This window comes from Pygocentrus nattereri, chromosome 5 (assembly GCF_015220715.1).
Source record: "Pygocentrus nattereri isolate fPygNat1 chromosome 5, fPygNat1.pri, whole genome shotgun sequence".
Taxonomy (NCBI): Eukaryota; Metazoa; Chordata; class Actinopteri; order Characiformes; family Serrasalmidae; genus Pygocentrus; species Pygocentrus nattereri.
The window spans coordinates 32,767,665-32,787,899 of NC_051215.1; the positions used below are offsets into that span (position 1 = coordinate 32,767,665).

General features: G+C 40.3%; 1 protein-coding gene across 6 annotated transcripts in view; it reads left to right on the plus strand.

Moving 5' to 3' along the window:
* Window positions 1–20,235, plus strand: part of slc4a11 (solute carrier family 4 member 11) — a 72,282-nt gene that overhangs the window by 11,963 nt on the left and 40,084 nt on the right. For all 6 annotated transcript variants that reach the window (XM_017690431.2, XM_017690432.2, XM_017690434.2 and 3 more), the window contains exon 2: window positions 17,767–17,817. In XM_017690431.2, the coding sequence (XP_017545920.1) occupies window positions 17,767–17,817 (51 nt within the window). The remainder of the gene's footprint in view (window positions 1–17,766; window positions 17,818–20,235) is intronic.

Here is a 20,235-nt window from a genome sequence, read left to right on the forward strand (position 1 = left end):
AGATGCAGCCCCTGAATTGGGACGCACCTATTGTTTCTGTTTTTCTTTAGTGTATATATTTTTGTAATGCATGATTAGCAGTACAGAGTGTTTACATATGTTTTATTTTCTACAATCACTATTCAATACCAAAGCTCCTGTTTCTTTAATTTGATAGAAAAATGAAACAAATCAACATGCAAATTGGCACTGGGCTTCTGGCAGTACTAAAATCTAGCTTGGCGTAATGGATTATCAAAGAATTCCCTCTCTTGAAATTCAGAGTAAACCTTTTACACACCAAGCCTCAACATCTCGTTCCTTTCGTTTGTCATCAAGGGCTGCACTTATTACCATAAGAAGCTGGTCTGTACATATGTGTGTAAATGTGTGCCGTTACTGGTCGTCAGGAGGAATTCCCTCTCTCTTTAAGAATTCACACACTCTGGGAGAACAAGTGCCAAAAAACCTCCAGGCAGATTTAGTCAACAACTCTCTCTCTCTCTCTCTCTCTCTCTCTCTCCCTGTCTCTCGGCTGCTGTAAGTGACATTAGAACGCAGTAGGGAGCACCTTTCATCTGCCTGATGTGTCTCTTCGTTGCTCTCTGTGCTCTGTTGTGTAGTAGAGGTGTGTGTGTGTTTGTCCTAAAAGGCTATCGCTACAGGCTTTTAGAGAAGAACTGAAACGTCACACCCTGCAAAGGACAGTTCTCCCCTCCACTTTCACCCTCCTGGTTCTCTCCTGCCTCTGCTGTACGCACAGTTATAGACGCTGAGGCATTTCCACAGTTATCTGCTGTAAGGACCTCGCTGAAAGGCTGAAAAGCTTGAAAAGAACAACAGCACCATTGCCCGCATAGAGCAAAGCAGCATCTCCCTTGGCTACATCATATCCATATGTTTCACTATCCATATGGACCTGTGACATTACATCTATAAATAGCTTGTTTAAAAGGTATTTCTAATCAAAGCCATGCACATGTTTGCTCCATGCACGTTTACTACTAAAGGCCATGTGCAGCATGTTCCGTCTGCCTCTCGTAGTCTAGTGGACGATGTCCATTTGTCAGAAAAGGGATTAATTTTTTGTTTAGTCACAACTTAATGCCTTATGGCCAGATAAAACAGCTCCACAGATACCACTTATTCGATTTGTTCTAAACTGTTATGCAATCTGCTTCAGTTGTGTTGTGCTGCGGTACAGCAACTTCCAATCTTGATGAAGTAATCTATATATTCAGCCGAGAATATTTGAGCAGTTTTTCACTGCCTAAAGCAGCATTCTGCCCTGAAGGGCCGCAGTTTAGTGTCTTCCTGGTAGAAACAAAGCTAATTTAATAATTATATGTATATTTATTTACTTGTACTTGCCCAGCATGACGTACAGAAAACATGATTACAAGAACAGAGATGGACTGATCATCTAACCTCAAGGTTCTTATCATAGCTTGATTAAGTGCAAGAGTAACTTGTGCACCAGTACAACGGCAGCAACAGCCTAGCCTCATTTACATTTGCCAAAGAGCAACTTCAAAACAAGTGAATAGATTACAGCTTAAATATTTAGTAAGAGCATTTGCATTACCTAAAAACATTACACTACTGTGTTAGTTTCATAGATCAAGATTGGCCTTAAGTTCCTTGATTCCATGTCAGAAAACCATAGGAACTCATCTGTAATGTCTGTCATTGTTCAGGATACTCACAATGCACTTCACATGTTTTTGTGATTTAATAAATGGCTCATTCGCATATTACAGACTTTTGTTATAAACATATACAACATTGTATATATTATAATACGTAGTATAATACGGCAAGATGGCAAGATTGTTCCCCTTCTGAGGGACACAGATAATAAAACAGTGAGATTTTACCTCTATTTTAGAGTTTATATTACACAGACATCTGAAACTCTGGATCTGAGTAGTGCTTGAGGCCTTCACCTAGAAACCTAGATTTGAAGAATACATTTTCTATAGAACATTGTCTATAGAACAAATTTATAAATACAACACCATTTTAAAATAAAACACTGTCACTCACTATTGCATTTATAGTGATTATATACATAAAATTATTGCTAGCATGAGAAATCACACCACATATACTGCATTAACAAATGCAAACATACAGCATTCCTTAGCTTAGCACTGGAAAAAACGTAGCATCCGACAAATAAATTATCATGAATATTTACATTTATTCAGTCGCACAAATACTTTTCATCAGTGTTGTAGAGCTCATTTGTTTAATTTGCTTAAAGATAAAAAGCAAAGCACATTTGTAAAAGTAAAGTATATGTCGGTTTTAGATTTCATTGTTAAGGAGTTGCTGTTTTACATTTGCCGTCCATTAGCAAGTCAATTTAACTCCAAGCAACTGTAGTTTGCAAATCACTACATCATCATAATAACACTTTGTGGAGCATGAGTAGCTGGAGTTTATCCTAAAAATATTTAATATTTAGTGTTTTGAATTTCGTACTCCGTTACTGTTCACATTTGGCAGCTAGTCCAGATGGTGGTATTAGTTGTCATTGTATCACTGCAGTCTGGTTCATGATGCAATTATAATTCTGTCCTGACTAGTACAATAACAGCACTACAAGAAATAGGAGGGTGAGTGCACTGTGTGGTCTAGCATGTCTTTATTCTCAGAGCAGCAGGGCTACTTCAGCTACATAGAACCTGCACAAACAACTCTAAAGAGAAAGAGAGAGAGAGAGAGAGAGAGAGAGAGAGAGAGCGAGACTGATAACCTTATGCTGACAATTGTTAAGTGCACAAATGCTTTTACATAACTCCAGCTGTGTTTTCTGCCTTTATCCCCGTCATTCTCTCGTTCGCTCTGTCTTTTTCCTCTTTAGATTCTCACTCATGGATGTTAAGCCTAAAGCTGTAAATTTGCATTATTTGCCAGAGTCTGTGTGTGTGTGTGTGTGTGTGGGGGGGGGGGGGGGGGGGGGGTTGAGTGTGTGTGCCCTGCTGTGTTCTTCTAGCATGTTCGGTCCTGTCAGAGAAAAAGAGGCACTTTTTTTATTTGATACTTCTTATTTCAGCTCGTCATGCAGAAGGAAACAGAGCACCAAAAGATATGCAAATGGACCCAGCTTGTGGTTTAGAAGCATACTTGCCTCACACTTCACTGTTTCTCAATGATAGAAACACAGGAGCTCTTAATTTCTGTTTTTTATCTGCCTCCCTGTATCTTCCTTATTTCTGTTTCTTACTTTTACATTTTCGAGTGTTTTAACATTAACATGCTGCACTATGATATCGCTCATGTTTTTGAGCACTCAAGGGATTAGAATTGATGAGAAAAATTACAAAAGATTTTGACTGAAAAAAACATTTTTAAAATAAAGAGGCTGAGATTGATGTGTCAAAATCTAAGACTATAAAAATGATAAGTGTAAAGAAAATAAGAAATACGCACACACACACACACACACACACACACACACACACACACACACACACACACACACACACATTTTCTAAGATGCTTATCCTTCTGGGTCATGAAAATGAGAAATATCGAATGAAAATCAAAAACACTATTCTGTGCTCTCCTTGCTATTTAAACAGTTTGAGCGACAGTAAATTAACTGTTTCACACTTCCTATCAGTGATGTTAGACAGCAGTTTAGACATTGTTCTTGCTAAATATCAAGAGGTGACACAATATACAAGGTCTTCTCCAATACAGTTTTGGAACACAACATCCTGCGTGATGTGCAGCATACAGCAAAACAACATAAGCAGAAATGAAAGTACCTGCGAATTCGCTGGTGGCATGTGTAGCCTCAGTTTTTGAAATGATGAAAACATGCTCAAATGACAGTATTAAAGTGCCCAATATAACTAAAAAATTATTAAATTCATTGCCTTGGATTATCCACTGTTCTCTGATGTCAAGGACACTGGATTTGGATGAAGGCACATACTGTAGATTATTACATTAATACAATATTGCAACACAGAAACAACATCAGAAACAATAAATATAAAGATGCACTTTGTGAAACTCCTAGTAGATCACTGTTAAATCACATCTAATGGGGACTTGTAAACTTTTAAAATATCAACATTTAGCAGACATTCAGAATGGATATACAAGGCTGAAGTAATTGCTTTAATTTTTGTTAAGTTTGGTTTATACATAAAATGTGTGTATGTACTTGTGGATTATTGGGTTTGAGTTAAAAGACTGAACAGTTAGCAAGTGTGTGTGTGTGTGTGTGTGTGTGTGTGTGTGTGTGTAGAGCCTAGGCTGTTTCCTGTGATACCCACAAGCATCAGCTTATCTCTGTTTTTGAAAAGAATCTAATGATTGCTGAATGCACAATGTTATTGATATGAAACACACATAAAAAAGAGTGCACACACTCACAGACACAAACACACAGACACAGTGATCTCTGCAAATTCAGACTTCCTGTTTGTGAAAAGAGCACGTCCTGTGTTAGAAATTCAGTAGTGATCAACACGGGTGTGAAAGGTGACCCTAACATCCGTGCCCTCAGCCCTAGAGAGAACACAAAGCAGGCAGTTTGGTCTAGAATGGCTCTAGCATCCTTTTTGGTTTCTGTTGTTGCTGCAGCACTACTGTTATTGTTACATCAGTATTACCATCCATACAATTATAAACACATACTAATTTATGTTGGATGAAATACTGTAGCATTGGCTTTCATTTGAGTAGAATTACAATGTACAATGCAATTAGAAACAGGGAATTTACCCCCCCCCCCCACCTCTCTCTCTCTCTCTCTCTCTCTCTGATCTGGCTTTGATCATGGTCTGTCTGCTGCAGGAAAAGAGAGGTTTTCTATGTGTAGTTTACTGAGCTCGGAAGAAAAGAAAAATCTAGAATAGGAAGGAAGGGGGGGTAGCTTCTCTGATTGCATTGTAAGTATGTTCGCAGTGAAATAAAGAAATGATGAAGGTGAATTAGTTATGAGATCTCTAGCCTCCTCTCTTTCTCCAAACACACAACGTCCTGGTTAACAAGCCTCAAATACACACTGCATTTGTTTGTGCATGCTTAACGGTGTGTGTATGGCTGTATCAGTGTTCCTCATGTTTGTATTTGACTATAAGCTTAGCCTTTGTCTTGTGTGATCTCAGTAATACCAAGCCATGCTCTGTTGGTTGCATTGTGTTTGTGTGGTACAGTTAGGGTTGAGCCCCTGCAGCCTGTTTGCTGTACAGTAATCCCTGAAGGGGAAGTGTGTGGTGGCTGCAGTCACGCTCGTCCCCGCCGGCTGATTTAATGCTAGAAGAACCACAGCTCCACTTCCTCCATCGGTTATTAGTTAGGCCTACTTCCTGCAGCTTGCTGGTGTATATCACCTTTCTTTCATATCAGGATCTGTGACAGCATGGTGAACATAAATGATAGAAATGTTCTTTATTAAAACACCAGTATAGGTTTTGGATCAGGGAGTTATGAAATGCATCTTACTGTTTGTATTTTTTATAAGGAGGCTGCAGGTCAGTACATTTCCAGAATTGACTGCGGTTATATGAAACAAAAATTTATATGAAACCCGTTTGGTTCTACTCCCATTTTGCAGCAGTTTAATAAAAAAAAAAATCTGTGATTGTTTCTTAGAAATGTGTCATGCTACTACAGGCAAATGGTTGTCACATCAGATATAAATGTGGGAATACTGTCTCGTGACACTGCCAGTTTTTTGTGGGGTTTCAGTAAAATCTATTCAGTAAGAGATGTTGCATTTATATTTGTATTTGATGTAGATTATGCTATGAAAATACTTGCAGATATGCTAAGACAGATTGGGATGATTTCACTGTTCTGTTAAAAAAACACTTATCGGTATTGAAATTCAATAGCTTTATGGTAATGACCAAATGAATTCTCTGTCATTCAATACAAACTTTCAGTTGTTCCTACATTTGTATTGATGATTGTCTAAATGACATTCTGTAACCATGCTAATTAATGAGAAGATATTGTATCACTGAGGAAATGGTATTGAAATTGAGGTACCTGTATTGGCACTGATATCAGTGCTTTTTTTTAATGATATCCAGCACTATTACAGACGTATTGTACCATGGTGCAAAAACAACACTGCATAATACACTGTGAAATTTGTGTATCGTTACACCCTTAATTTGGATTTAGTTTCTATGAGATGATTACAGGGTACAGGTGGCCTCAGGCAGCAGCACGGTTCACAGTGAAAGGTCATTCTGGGTAAAGAGCAGAATGGCTGTCGAGGCCTGAGGGAAGACTCCCAGGCACTGCTGGAGAGTTAGGCAAGCAGCACATAAGGTCTTAGCCTGTGCCGAGAACACACAGCACTGCTGCCACTCCATCCAAATAGAAATGCAGCTGGTGTGCTGAAGGACCGACAGGTAGAGCTTTGTCTTTGCTGTTGTTTGTCTAAGTACAGGCCTGGCTGGCTATGTGGAGAGCTCCAATTACTGTTGAAAAAGAGTGATTGGTAACCATTCTCTTATTTGATGAACAAACTGTACTGCATGGTAAAATGAGTGCATATGTGTGTATGCAGTTGTGTGTGTCCAGGGGAGTTTACATGTGTGTGTTTGTGCTTGTGGTGAACTTGGGATTTCGTACAGCATCCAATTTCCAGGTCAACAATGAGCATGTCCATTTGTTGTCTGGTGAGAAAATGACCTTGCAGTCTGATCCTCAAGGTTCCTCCTGCTTTGGCTTTAACCACAAACTGTCACTCAAAGTCAGGCCAGCTCAGGAAATGATTTTTACACTTGCTATAGCCTTTCAGGTGATGAAGGTCATGTCATTAAACCTTGTAAGAAACTAATATAATATAATTATGTGAAATGTAGTTATAGTTGTAGGCACTAGAAGATGCAGACTAGCAAAAGGGGGTATGTGGAATGATCTTTTACCTGTAGTTAACCCATTTAATTGTATGATTATTATTTATGGTAAGATTATTAATCATAGAACATATTGTTCAGTAACTACTGTGCATTTTTGGTAACTACTATTAGGCTTATATTTCAGTCATGTAGTTATGATGGGGGGATAGAAGTGTGGACCAAAATTTGGATCTTTAGAGTTTAAGGGGTTAAGTGGACTATTTCAGGATTGCAGTTTGTGCTCATAAATGTCTAGGAAGACCTGGCATAAACTGCCACAGAATTGCCACTGCCAGAGAATTCTCATTTGTGTACATTTTTTATAACTCATATGTGTACATTTACAAGATGTTTGCAGATGACATTGTAATTTGTGGTGAGAGTAGAGAGCAGGTGGAAGAGAATCTGGAGAGGTGGAGGTTTGCACTGGAGAGGAGAGGAATGAAGGTCAGTAGAGACAAGACAAAATACATGTGTGTGAATGAGAGGGAGGCAGGTGGAAAGGTGAAGATGCAAGGAGTAGAGGTCGTAAAGGTGGATGACTTCAAATATCTTGGGTCAACCATCCAGACCAATGGACAGTGTAGAAAAGAGGTGAAGAAGAGGGTGCAGGCAGGATGGAGTGGGTGGAGATGGGTGTCAGGGCTGATGTGTGACAGAAGGATAGCAGCAAGAGTGAAAGGGAAGGTTTACAAGACAGTAGTGCGTCCTGCTATGATGTATGGTTTGGAGACTGTGGCTCTGTCTAAAAGATAGGAGGCTGAGCTGGAGGTGACGGAGATGAAGATGCTGAGATTTTCGTTGGGAGTGACAAGGATGGACAAGATTAGAAATGAGCAGATCAGAGGGACAGTGAAGGTAGAGCAGCTTGGAGATAAAGCCAGAGAGGCCAGGTTGAGCTGGTTTGGACATGTGTTGAGGAGGAATAGTGGCTATATTGGGCAAAGAATGTTGGAGATGGAGCTGCCGGGTAGAAGGAGAAGAAGTAGACCTCAGAGAAGGTTTATGGATGTAGTGAAGGTGGACATGGAGATGGTTGGTGTAAAAGTAGAGGAGGCAGTAGAGGGCAAGATGGAGGCAGATGATCAGCTGTGGCGACCCCTAAAGGGAGCAGCCGAAAGAAGATGTGTAAATTTACAAATCCTTAAAATAAATATTTCTTATAAAAACTTAAATACAGGGTTTTACCTCAATATGTTCTGTTGCAACTAAATCACAGCCTTGATGCTTCTTCTTGTGTTCCGTTGCTTGAATACTTTTTTCAAAATAAAAAGAACAAAAAATAATGTGAGACTTCCTGACGCTGCAGGCAGGCAGGATCCAATCTGGATCCAATCTCATTGAGAGGGGCTGGACTTTATTCTTTTCTGGAGTTGCCCATGGTGAGAGGCGGCGGGCAGGTGTGGGCTTTCTCATAGCCCCTTGACTCGGTGCCTGTATGTTGGGGTTTTCTCCAGTGGACGAGAGGGTAGCTTCCCTACGCCTTCGGGTTTGGGAACGGGTCCTGACTGCTGTCTGTGCTTATGCACCGAACAGTGGTTCAGAGTACTCACCCTTCTTAGAGTCCTTGGGAAGGGTGCTTGAAAGTGCTCCTCCTGGAGACTCTATTGTCCTACTGGGGGACTTGGGCAATGACAGTGAGACCTGGAGGGGTGTGATTGGGAGGAATGGCCTCTCTGATCTGAACCCGAGTGGTGTTCAGTTTTTGGACTTCTGTGCAAACCACAGTTTGTCCATGACGAACACCATGTTTGAACACAAGGATGTCCATAAGTGCACATGGCACCAGGACACCCTAGGCCGCAGTTCAATGATTGACTTTGTAGTCGTGTCATTGGACTTGCGGCCATGTGTTTTGGACACTCGGTAAAGAGAGGAGCTGAGCTGTCAACTGATCACCACCTGGTGGTGAGTTGGATCAGGTGGTGGGGTAAGATGCCGGTCAGACGTATAGTGAGGGTTTGCTGGGAACGTCTGGCAGAAGAACCTGAAGAAGAATGGGCCATGTTCCGTTCCTCCATTGTTGAAACGGCTGACTGTAGCTGTGGCCGTAAGGTAGTTGGTGCCTGTCGGGGCGGTAATCCTTGAACCCGGTGGTGGACACCCCAGGTGAGAGATGCCGTCAAGCTGAAAAAGGAGTCCTACCAGGCATGGTTGGCCTGTGGGACACCAGAGGCAGCTGGCAGGTATCGACAGGCCAAGCGATCTGCGGCTTCAGTGGTCGCCAAGGCAAAAACCTGTGTATGGGAGGAGTTTGGTGAGGCCTTGGAAAGTGACTTTAAGTCGGCTCCGAAAAGATTCTGGCAAACCGTCAGGCGACTCGGAAGTGGAAAGCAGTGTGCTACTAGCACTGTATATAGTGGAGATGGTGTGCTGCTGACTTTGACTGAAGACGTCATTGGGCGGTGGAAGGAATGCTTTGAGGACCTTCTCAATCCCACCGACATGTTCTCCAGTGAGGAGGCAGAGTCTGGGGACATGTGAATAGGCTTGTCCATTACTGAGGCTGAAGTTGCGAAGGTAGTTAAGAAGCTCCTTGGTGGCAAGGCTCCAGGGGTGGATGAGATCCGCCCCGAGTTCCTCAAGGCTCTGGATGTTGTGGGGCTGTCTTGGCTGACACGCCTTTTCAACATTGCGTGGACATCTGGGGCGGTGCCACTGGATTGGCAGACTGGGGTGGTGGTGCCTCTTTTTAAAAAAGGGGACCGGAGTGTGTGTTCCAACCACAGGGGAATCACACTCCTCAGCCTCCCTGGTAAGGTCTATGCAGGGGTACTGGAGAAGAGAGTCCGGCTTATAGTCAAACCTCGGATCCAGGAGGAGCAGTGCGGGTTCTGCCCTGGTCGTGGAACACTGGACCAACTCTTCACCCTCTCCAGGATTCTGGAAGGTTCATGGGAGTTTGCCCAACCAGTCCAGATGTGCTTTGTGGATCTGGAGAAGGCATTCGACTGTGTTCCCCGGGGTAATCTGTAGGAGGTGCTCCGGGAGTACAGGGTACATGGCTCTTTGCTACAAGCCACTCAGCCCTTACAACTCACCCATGCCATGTGCACTAATGCACCCCCGTACCATCTTAGATGCTGGCTACCGTCTTAGGTACTGTGTGTTGATAACAATCTTCTCCTTTTTGGTCTGGAGGATGCAATGACCATGATTTCCGAAAAAGGGTTTTATAAAATTTTGGTTCATTGAACCACAGCACACATTTCCACTTCGCCTTAGTCCATTTTAAATGAGCTTAGGCCCAGAGAAAGTGTTGGCATTAGTTGATCTTGCTTCTATACAGTTTCTTCTTTGCATGGTAGTTTTTTCACTTGTATTTGTGGATGCAGCGAAACGCTGTGAAAGACAGTGTTTTTCGGAAGTGTTCCTGAGCCCATGCAGTGATTTCCACCATAGAATCTTATCTGTTTTTGATGCAGTGCCATATGAGGGCCCTGAAGATCATCCAGTATTGGTTTTTGACCTTTTTCCTTGTGCAGAGATTTTTCTGTATTCTCTGAATCTTTTAATAATTAAGTACAGTAGATGATAAAAACTAAGAGTTCTTTGCTTTTTTATGTTGAGAAATGTTACTCTTGATTTATAACAGTATTTGCCCACGCAGTCTTTCACTGAAGAAAGTCTCATGGGGATGCTCTTTTTATAACCCATCATGTTACTGACTTGTTGCCAGTTATTTGGGAGATGTTCAACAAGGTTTTTACTTTACTAGTCTTTTGATGCCCCTGTCCAAACTTTTTTGAAACATGTTGCTGGCATCAAATTTAAAATGGACATTCAATTTTCAAAAGACAATAAAAAATCTCAGTTCTAATGTTTGAAATGTTGTCTTTGTACTTTTTCAATTAAATATAATTATAATACACTGCTAAAAAAATGAAGGGAACACTCAAATAACATCCTAGATCTGAATGAATGAAATATTCTCATTGAATACTTTGTTCTGTACAAAGTTGAATGTGCTGACAACAAAATCACACAAAAATCATCAATGGAAATCAAATTTATTAACCAATGGAGGCCTGGATTTGGAGTCACACACAAAATTAAAGTGGAAAAACACACTACAGGCTGATCCAACTTTGATGTAATGTTCTTAAAACAAGTCAAATTGAGGCTCAGTATTGTGTGTGGCCTCCACGTATAATGCTTGGGCATGCTCCTGATGAGGTGGCGGATGGTCTCCTGAGGGATCTCCTCCAAGACCTGGACTAAAGCATCCGGCAACTCCTGGACAGTCTGTGGTGCAACGTGGCGTTGGTGGATGAAGCGATACATGATGTCCCAGATGTGCCTAATCGGATTCAGGTCTGGGGAACGGGTGGGCCAGTCCATAGCTTCAATACCTTCATCTTGCAGGAACTGCTGACACACTCCAGCCACATGAGGTCTAGCATTGTCCTGCATTAGGAGGAACCCAGGGCCAACCGCACCAGCATATGGTCTCACAAGGGGTCTGAGGATCTCATCTCGGTACCTAATGGCAGTCAGGTTCCTCTGGAGAGCACATGGAGGGCTGTGCAGCCCTCCAAAGAAATGCCACCCCACACAATTACTGACCCACTGCCAAACCAGTCATGCTGAAGGATGTTGCAGGCAGCAGATCGCTCTCCATGGCGTTTCCAGACTCTGTCACATCTGTCACATGTGCTCAGTGTGAACCTGCTTTCATCTGTGAAGAGCACGGGGCACCAGTGGCGAATTTGCCAATCCTGGTGTTCTCTGGCAAATGCCAAGCGTCCTGCACGGTGTTGGGCTGTGACCACAACCCCCATCTGTGCATGCCGGGCCCTCATACCATCCTCATGGAATCGGTTTCTAACCGTTTGTGCAGACACATTTGTGGCCTGCTGGAGGTCATTTTGCAGGGCTCTGGCAGTGCTCCTCCTGTTCCTCCTTGCACAAAGGCGGAAGTAGTGGTCCTGCTGCTGGGTTGTTGCCCTCCTACGGCCTCCTCCACGTCTCCTGGTGTACTGGCCTGTCTCCTGGTAGTGCCTCCAGCCTCTGGACACTACGCTCACAGACACAGCAAACCTTCTTGCCACAGCTCGCATTGATGTGCCATCCTGGATGAGCTGCACTACCTGAGCCACTTGTGTGGGTTGTAGAGTCCGTCTCATGCTACCATGAGTGTGAAAGCACCACCACCATTCAAAAGTGACCAAAACATCAGCCAGAAAGCACAGGCACTGAGAAGTGGTCTGTGGTCCCCACCTGCAGAACCACTCCTTTATTGAGTGTGTCTTACTAATTGCCAATAATTTCCACCTGTTGTCTATTCCATTTGCACAACAGCATGTGAAATTGATTGTCAGTCAGTGTTGCGTCCTAAGTGGACAGTTTGATTTCACAGAAGTTTGATTTACTTGGAGTTAAATTGTGTGTTTTAAGTGTTCCCTTTATTTTTTGAGTAGTGTATATATATATATATATATATATATATATGTGTGTGTGTGTGTGTGTGTGTGTGTGTGTGTGTGTGTGTGTGTGTTGTGTGTGTGTGTGTGTGTGTGTGTGCACGCATGTCCTCATTTCTGTTTCATTAAGCTAAGTTTTGAGCACAAAACGTTCTGACAAGCTCCAGCTTTAGCTTTAGCATTATCTTTTCTGAAGGGGCCTTCTTAGCTCATACCTCCTTACTAAACACTGAACCCTGCCACTCGCTAAACTATTTTCCTGATTTGATGTAAACATGGTCTCCAGAATACATTTTTTAATTAAAATTGCCCTACAAGCATATCACTCATTCTCAAACATGTGTATCTCCACCGAACATCCTGTAAAGCCAGTTTATGAGCGGATGATAAAGTGTTTTCAGACGTAATCCTCTGTGCGCTGTGATACTGAGCTTTGTAGTCTTTTAGCACATTTGCTCTGGCAGACACCAGATAGCCTTAGCAACAAGAACTAGTGGAGGTGGGACTTGCCTGAATTTTGTAAACGGTCAGTTGTGTAATTCAGTCTTGTTTTTGATGCTCTGTGAAGCAAATGGATTTGAATAATGTTTTGCTATACAAATGCAACATGCTGTTGGTTTTGTTTACATGCAGTGATTTCCATCATTCTAAACTAATTCATTGTGATTGCAGATTCTCAATAAAGTGTTGATATTGTAGTTTGCTGGGGAAACAGAAGAAGCATAGGGAACTTTAAGTTTGTGCCCATACAAAGGTTTTAATTTTGACATAGATTTTGAGCACAAGAGACATTCCAGAATCCCTTTGAGGGGTTATGAATCAGGACCAAAACCTGGATAATGGTAGCTCATTCCCAAACACAGTATCTAAGTGCTCCAGTGTTCACCTAAACTGTAAACATTAACTTCAAAAGTTGAAAATGCAAGTGAATACCTATACTGACTATTTTAAGAACTAAATACAGCCCAGTTAAGCATGAGGAAAACATGGGAACCAAAGCTTGCTCTGATGCCATAGCCCTTCTACTTTCTAAAATTGAAGGAAGGTCCTGGACAAGTGGTTAGAACTTTTTTAACTTTGCGTTTTTAGGCATTTAGCTCCGTTCACCACTGTTCATTTAAGCCTTGCTTGAAGGTGCACTCTGGCGTTTTTCATGTAAAGGGAGAAATAGGAAGTGGCCAGGCTCTGCTTAAACTGGCTCTGCAAATGGATGGATTATAAAAGTGGTGACAGGAAACTTACAGCTAATGGTTGGACTGTAATGGTTGGACTCAGAAGTTTGCAGTTACCCATGTCAAATTTAGATTCCCCATCAGTGTAATTAACTGTCAGACACTGTGTGTACAGTATAACTTTTAGCCTAGTTAAGCTAGTGATGTACTGTGCAAAAAGTAATTAGTCCTAGCTTAACATACTGACTTGGAACACACTAGAGCTTAGGTTTGATTCTAGTAAAATGCTCAACTAACACAAATTTAAATTTTTGTAGATAGATAGATAGGTAGGTAGAATTTTATTGAAATTGCAGATGGTTTAAATTGTAACTTTTGAGGTACATTAGTGCTCTGTACAGACAGTAATATCATTATGTAGCAGTATTTAATGTAGAAACCTTCACTTTGTATACTCTGTTTCTGAATACTTTGTGTCGTTTACAGTTGATTATTTAAAATACTTAAACACTAACTGAATGTTATATATATATATACATATATAAAAACTCCAAACTCCAGCAGCACTGCTGTGTCTGATCCATTTGTTCAAGCACAACACACACTAACACAACAACACCACGCCAGTGTTACTGCAGTGCTGAGAATGATCCACCACCAAAATAGTACCTGCTCTCTTAGGGTCCATGGGGGTCAAGACCACAGAAGAACAGAATAAAAGGGTGCTAAACAAAATATGCAGGGGAAAAAAAAAAAAAAAAAAAAAAATATATATATATATATATATATATATATATATATATATATATACACACACACACACACACACCTCTTTATCAGTGAATCCAGATGTTTCATTCAGTCTCATTGCCACAGGTAAATGAAGTCAAGCATGTAGATATGTAGTCTGCCAAATATGTGCGAAAGTTGTTATAAAGAGCTCACTGGAATCAATCATTATACTGTAAAAGAGTCACACTTTTGCAACAAGTCAGTTGCCAAAATCTTTTCCATTTTAGATATTCAACAATAGAGTTTGAGTGGTATTTTAGAAAAGTGGATTTGTTTAGGAACCACAGCAACTCAGACACAAAGTAGCAGGTTGCTGAGTTTATTGACTCAATAACTGCCGAGTTCCAGTCATCCTCTGGCATTCAGATCAGCATAAAAACTGCAACGGGAGCATAATGGCAAGGGTTTTCCATGGCCAAGCAGCTGCGTGCAAGCCTTACATCACCAAGCACAATGCCAAGCGTCAGATGGAGTGGTGTAAAGCACACAGCCACTGGACTCTGGAGCAGTCAAAACATATTCTTCTGTATCTAGCAGTCTGGTGGATGAGTCTTTGTCCCAACTATAAAGTTTGGTGGAGGAGGAATAATGCTATGGCGTTGTTTTTCAGGGGTTGGCCTAGACCCTGTAGTTCCAGTGAAGGGAAATCTTAATGCTTCAGCAGACATTTTGTACAATTATATGCCTCCAACTTTGTGGGAACAGTTTGGGGAAGGCCCTTTTCTGTTCCAACATGACTGAGCCCCCATGCACAAAGCAAGGTCCACAAAGGCATGGGTGAGTGAGTTTGGTGTGGAAGAACTTGACTGGCCAACACAAAACCATGACCTCGAACAAAGACTGAGAGTCAGGCCCTCTCATCCAACAACAGTGCCTGACCTTTACAAATAAAACATATAACTGATGCAGAAAGCAGCTAACCAAACTAACAGTCATTTTTAAACCAGCTGGACCAACCAGTTCCCACACTGTCCTGCATAATAATTATATTGCCTACACTGTTAGAAATAAAGGTAAAGATGTGTAGGTACATTTTTCATTCATCAAGGTAAAAACAATGTAAATGTACCCTCAAAGGTACATCAGTGGTTTTTAGGTCCACTTGTGTACCTTAAATAAGTATTTCCAGGTGAAAAGTATGTATTTGTACCAGAACAATAAAATAAATAGCATAGTGACAGTTTCATACCTTTTTTTTCTGAGAGTGTATAGGATATCACAGCAGCATGTATGTGATGTATGAGGACTTGCTCATTCCAGTGTTTGTTTTTCAGTGATTAATTTTAGTGAGAAGGATATATTTCATAAGTGATTACAGCAACGTTTGCAATTTAGTGATGTGTGCGTTTTAATGTGTGAGTGTGCATCTGTCCAAATGTGCTTGTGAGATTTTATTTTGTAATCACATGAAAGAGGCAAGGGTTGATGCAATATCTACATGTGTTTGTGTGTTTGTTCGTGTTTTTGTGTGAGTGTTAATGAGCATAATCTGTGTGACAGGAGCTGCCAAAACTAGGCTTACTCGCTGTCATATTTTCAACAGTTTTCTATTTTCTGCCAGAAATAACATGATGTGTGATAATATTGCCTTTGCAGAAAGTCATAATATTGTCCCGTCAAAAGAGAACTACTGTGGATATATTACGTCTGAGCTTACAAACCAGAAAGCATAACTGCGGTTAACATCCATATTTCTTTACTTAAGAGACTGTGGTCTTGTAGCGTTGTTGTTCAAAGGCCTTTGTGGTGGTGCTACCAAAAAGTGGCTTGCCAGCAGCAGCTCCTGATCCTGACTGAGGCTTTAAAGCAATAATGCCAGTAACCAGAGTTGCTGGTTTGAATCCAAGCTGGAACTCTAGGGGATTTGTACCTAGTACATGGAGGGTTGCCGATTTCATCCTCCTTGCCCTTCCACTTGACACTGCCATTGTGCCCTTGAGAGAGGCACTTAACCCTGGGGTGAAGCAGCGGAGCCGGGGTACTGTAGAAAGAAGAGAATGGCTGTAATAAGCAGGAGGGAATTATTTGGGAAATGGCAAAGTTTTTCATGTTTGCACATTGTTGTGTAGTTTTATAGCCGGGTGTGTGCTGAGGCTCGATGATCATGTTTTAGCGAATGTGCTCCTCTTTAGAGGGAGAGAGGCAGAAGGAGCTGGAAAAAGACATGCCTGACAATTAAGGAGTCCGAAACTGGAGAGAGAAACCTCAGTCACGGCTGACTTCACCTAATAAATATCCCCTTAAACAGCCCCAAATGAATGTAGGGCACAGGTGTGGAAGTGCGTGTGGTATTTGTCTGTTTGTGTGTATATTTGTTTCTGTGTTGGTGTGTATATGTGAGAACTTTATGCATGTTTGCTTGCACTGTAGCTTCACACACACATGCTTGTGTTAGGTGAACAAAACAGTGTGTGTGTGTGTGTGTGTGTGTGTGTGTGTGTGTGTGTGTCAGGGGTATAAAAATTGACATTGACCATTGACCCACTATGCTAATGAATCTTGTAGCCAGAATTATAGAAACATGTTTAATTCTAATTTTAAAATTTTGTTTATACATTTGTAACAAATTTTCATGTGAGCTTGAATGAAAAGAATAAAAGCTGACATATAATGGAAAACTATATATAATGGAAATTTTGAAAAGTGGTTTTTAATGGTTTTAATCTCTTACATCTATACATTGGATTTACAAATAACAAGCAAGCTTCTGTACCAAAAAAGAAGTCGTGTTGCACCTTGCCCACTTTATTTATTTGTCATCATACCAGTCAAACCAGGAAACAACGTGAAGGGATCCTTCTTTTATTCACAATATAGTGTGCCAGAGTTGAGATTTTTATTGTTGGATCCAGCACAAACCATAGGCGTTGATCAGTCAGTCCTGCAGATTTGTTAGTATGTTTGCTGAAGATCATTGCGGTAAAACAGCGCTTGCGTTGAAAGTTGTGGCTTTTGAATATTGTGTTTTCTAAAGGACTTCTGGAAAAGAGTGGAAACTGATGACATGCTCATGCTACAAATACTTTCTTCCACTCAACTTTTAACTTTCTATTTATTTTTGTGTGGTCATTATCTCATTTTTTTTATGTTAACCCTGTGACTGGCAATAAAGCTAGATATTGTAGTATCCCAGCCATCACAACAAGCTACAAATAAATGCTTGGAGTTCAAGTTTTCATTTGCCATCATTTTAGCTAAAGTAGTGGTAAATTTAACATTGTATTTGGTAAATTCTGACAATATCTGAATAGTAATGGTTTGATTAATAGTGGTGGGTGTTTTTGAATGTGTGAGCTGCAGGCTCTGCATTTTTAGTGTCCAAAGTGTGAAATGTTTTGGCCATGGGCAATAGGCAATAGGCAGTGTCACTCTATGCCTAAAGGCCACAATCCATGTTTGCTATCCTGTAAATATGTAAATATCAGTGTGAGACAAACAAGTAGATATGACAATAAGACCTCTTGTAAAATGTTATTGTACAGTCTGTGATTATGTTTTTGGTTTGTTTTTCAATTACAGAGGCTCCTTCCTCGGGCATGGCCAAGAATGGATACTTCTATCAGGAGATGGGTGAGTGTGTATTTGTATATGTATGTGTCATTGTGTGTGTGTATGTGTCAATGTGTGAGTGTAAGAAGAGTGAACAAAGTGGCTGCTTGTCAGTAAAAGAGACTACTTGCTTTTGTAATACAATAAAGTCCTTTTCCATCTCTTAAGGGCATTTCCAGCGTGGCATGGAGTTTAGTTTTTGTTGCGCCTTGTTAAGTGGGGCAAAGCTGTCCAGCAGCATCTCTCAGAGCTTATCAGTGTGGTGCATTATGTCTGAATTTACAACTAGAGAGCAAAACAGAGGTTAAGATATTTCTTTGCTTTGCTGCTTGTGGTCGAGTGTAATTGTTCAAAGAATTAGTTTGCTCTTTCTGAACTGGAGACCCTTGAAGTTTTTTTTTTCTAGTGCCAGAACTTAATGGCATATCAGCACTAATTTTCAGGACTGCATAGGCTTAGTAGTTAATAAAATTATACTGTATTGTAAATTGAATTATAACATGAAGTGCAGCTATATTTCAGTGTGTTAAAAACCATTCTTGCAAAGGGTCAAGCTTACATTAGCTTCTGATTGCATGCCATTCTTTCTTTATCATCTTTCGTGTCAAGGGAAGACGTGTTTCTTATAAGTCCTTTGTACAATTTGAATTGCCATACTTTTGAAAACTAACTATAAAGTAATCTGATTATTGTCTCTTTTCTAGAACTACAATGGATGTGTGTAACTTCTTTATTCTGTTTTAAATATGTTATGCTATTATACATTCCATAATTCTTCTACCATGGATAAATGTTCTGCAGGTTAAAAATGCAGTGTGGTTGTTAGTACTAAACATGTTGCAACTGGAAATTTTGAATATCTTGCTCAGTATTGCACAACAATATTTGCAGCTCTTTAATCTGAGTGGGAAGTGATGAATGTTTGCATATATCCTTTATTCCTGCCTCGAAGGCCGTTTTTGCAACAGCACAGAAATTAAGTTCTCAAGCCTGCTCTCGAGGTCCATTTACACGTTTAGTTCAGAACTCAAAGCAGCATCATCTGTTTAATTTGTTCACATCTTTTAATTTATAAGAAGATCATTCATAACATATTGTGAAGGGATATTTTTAAAATAAATCTGTTAATTTCTTCCTGAATACAGTAAATCTACAAGCCTTGAATGTGATCATTCAGAAATATGCCAGTACATTCAGCAAGAGGAAGAGTAAAAGAGTGACAAGGAGAAAGAAAGCTATTGCGAAACGTGGAGAGAAAGATGATGTCCTCAGTGTGTATAGGGATGGGGAAGCATAGTGACTTAATGCACGTGAGGATTAACACCCCCTCTACTCCTCTGCAGCTTTCCTTGGAGAATAATAGAGGGAATGGATTAGTGAATATATGAATAGATGAATGGACAGATATGAAGCTGATAGCCACAGCCACAGCCAGAGCCAGAGCAGTAGAACCCAGCCATGTGTGAATAAATGAAGACTTTTAGTGACGCTGCGTGTTCAGAGACACATCTTTGGAATTGTGACAGCACTTTTCATTTGATGCAGCTAAGCAACTTAACATGATGCACAGTAATCACATGGTACATTTTTTCTCTTCATTTTTGTACATATTTCTATCATTATGTTTGCAGACTTAACTTGCCTGTCATCTTGATCAGTTCAACTCTGCTTCTGGATAAATAATTGATGTACATATAATATTAGTCTAAAGATTTTAACACACTTAACTGATCAATCATTTCAGAGGTCTTTAGATCTGAAAGCTTTTATACACACAAACACACACACACACACACACACACACACACACACACACACATATATAATATAATATTAATATATATATATATATATATATATATTATAAATTATATATATATATATATATATATATATATATATATATATATATATATATATATATATATATAACATTTTGTTGTTGTTTTGTTTTGTTTTTTGTTGGTTTTTGAAATGCCCCTGAACAAGTAATTTTCAGCTACAACAAGGTCTCAGTGTAAGCCTGTACTAATAACAGAGTCCTCTTATTCAGGTAACGGTGTGAAAAATAACTGGGTTATTGGGTAAACTGGGTTATCGGGGGATTATTATTTCTGAGCTGTAATTTTCCGACAGTCCTTTACACTGGAGTGGGCATGGGCAAAAACACAGTGATACAATGTGAATTGAGTTTTAATCTTTGTCAAGTTAAAGAACATGAAGCACAGTTCAGTAAAACATGCAGTTGTAGTATCTTGTCATTTTTCATATGGCTACAGAACTGTTATTCATTGAGAGAACACCAAGTGTGCGAAAGGTTGAATCAAAACAGGGGCTACTTTTAAAAAATCTGAAATCAAAGGTAGTTTTGGTTGAACACTTTTTTGGTCTTCGGCATTATAAGATATACATTATTTGATATGTTCCATGTCTTCGCTA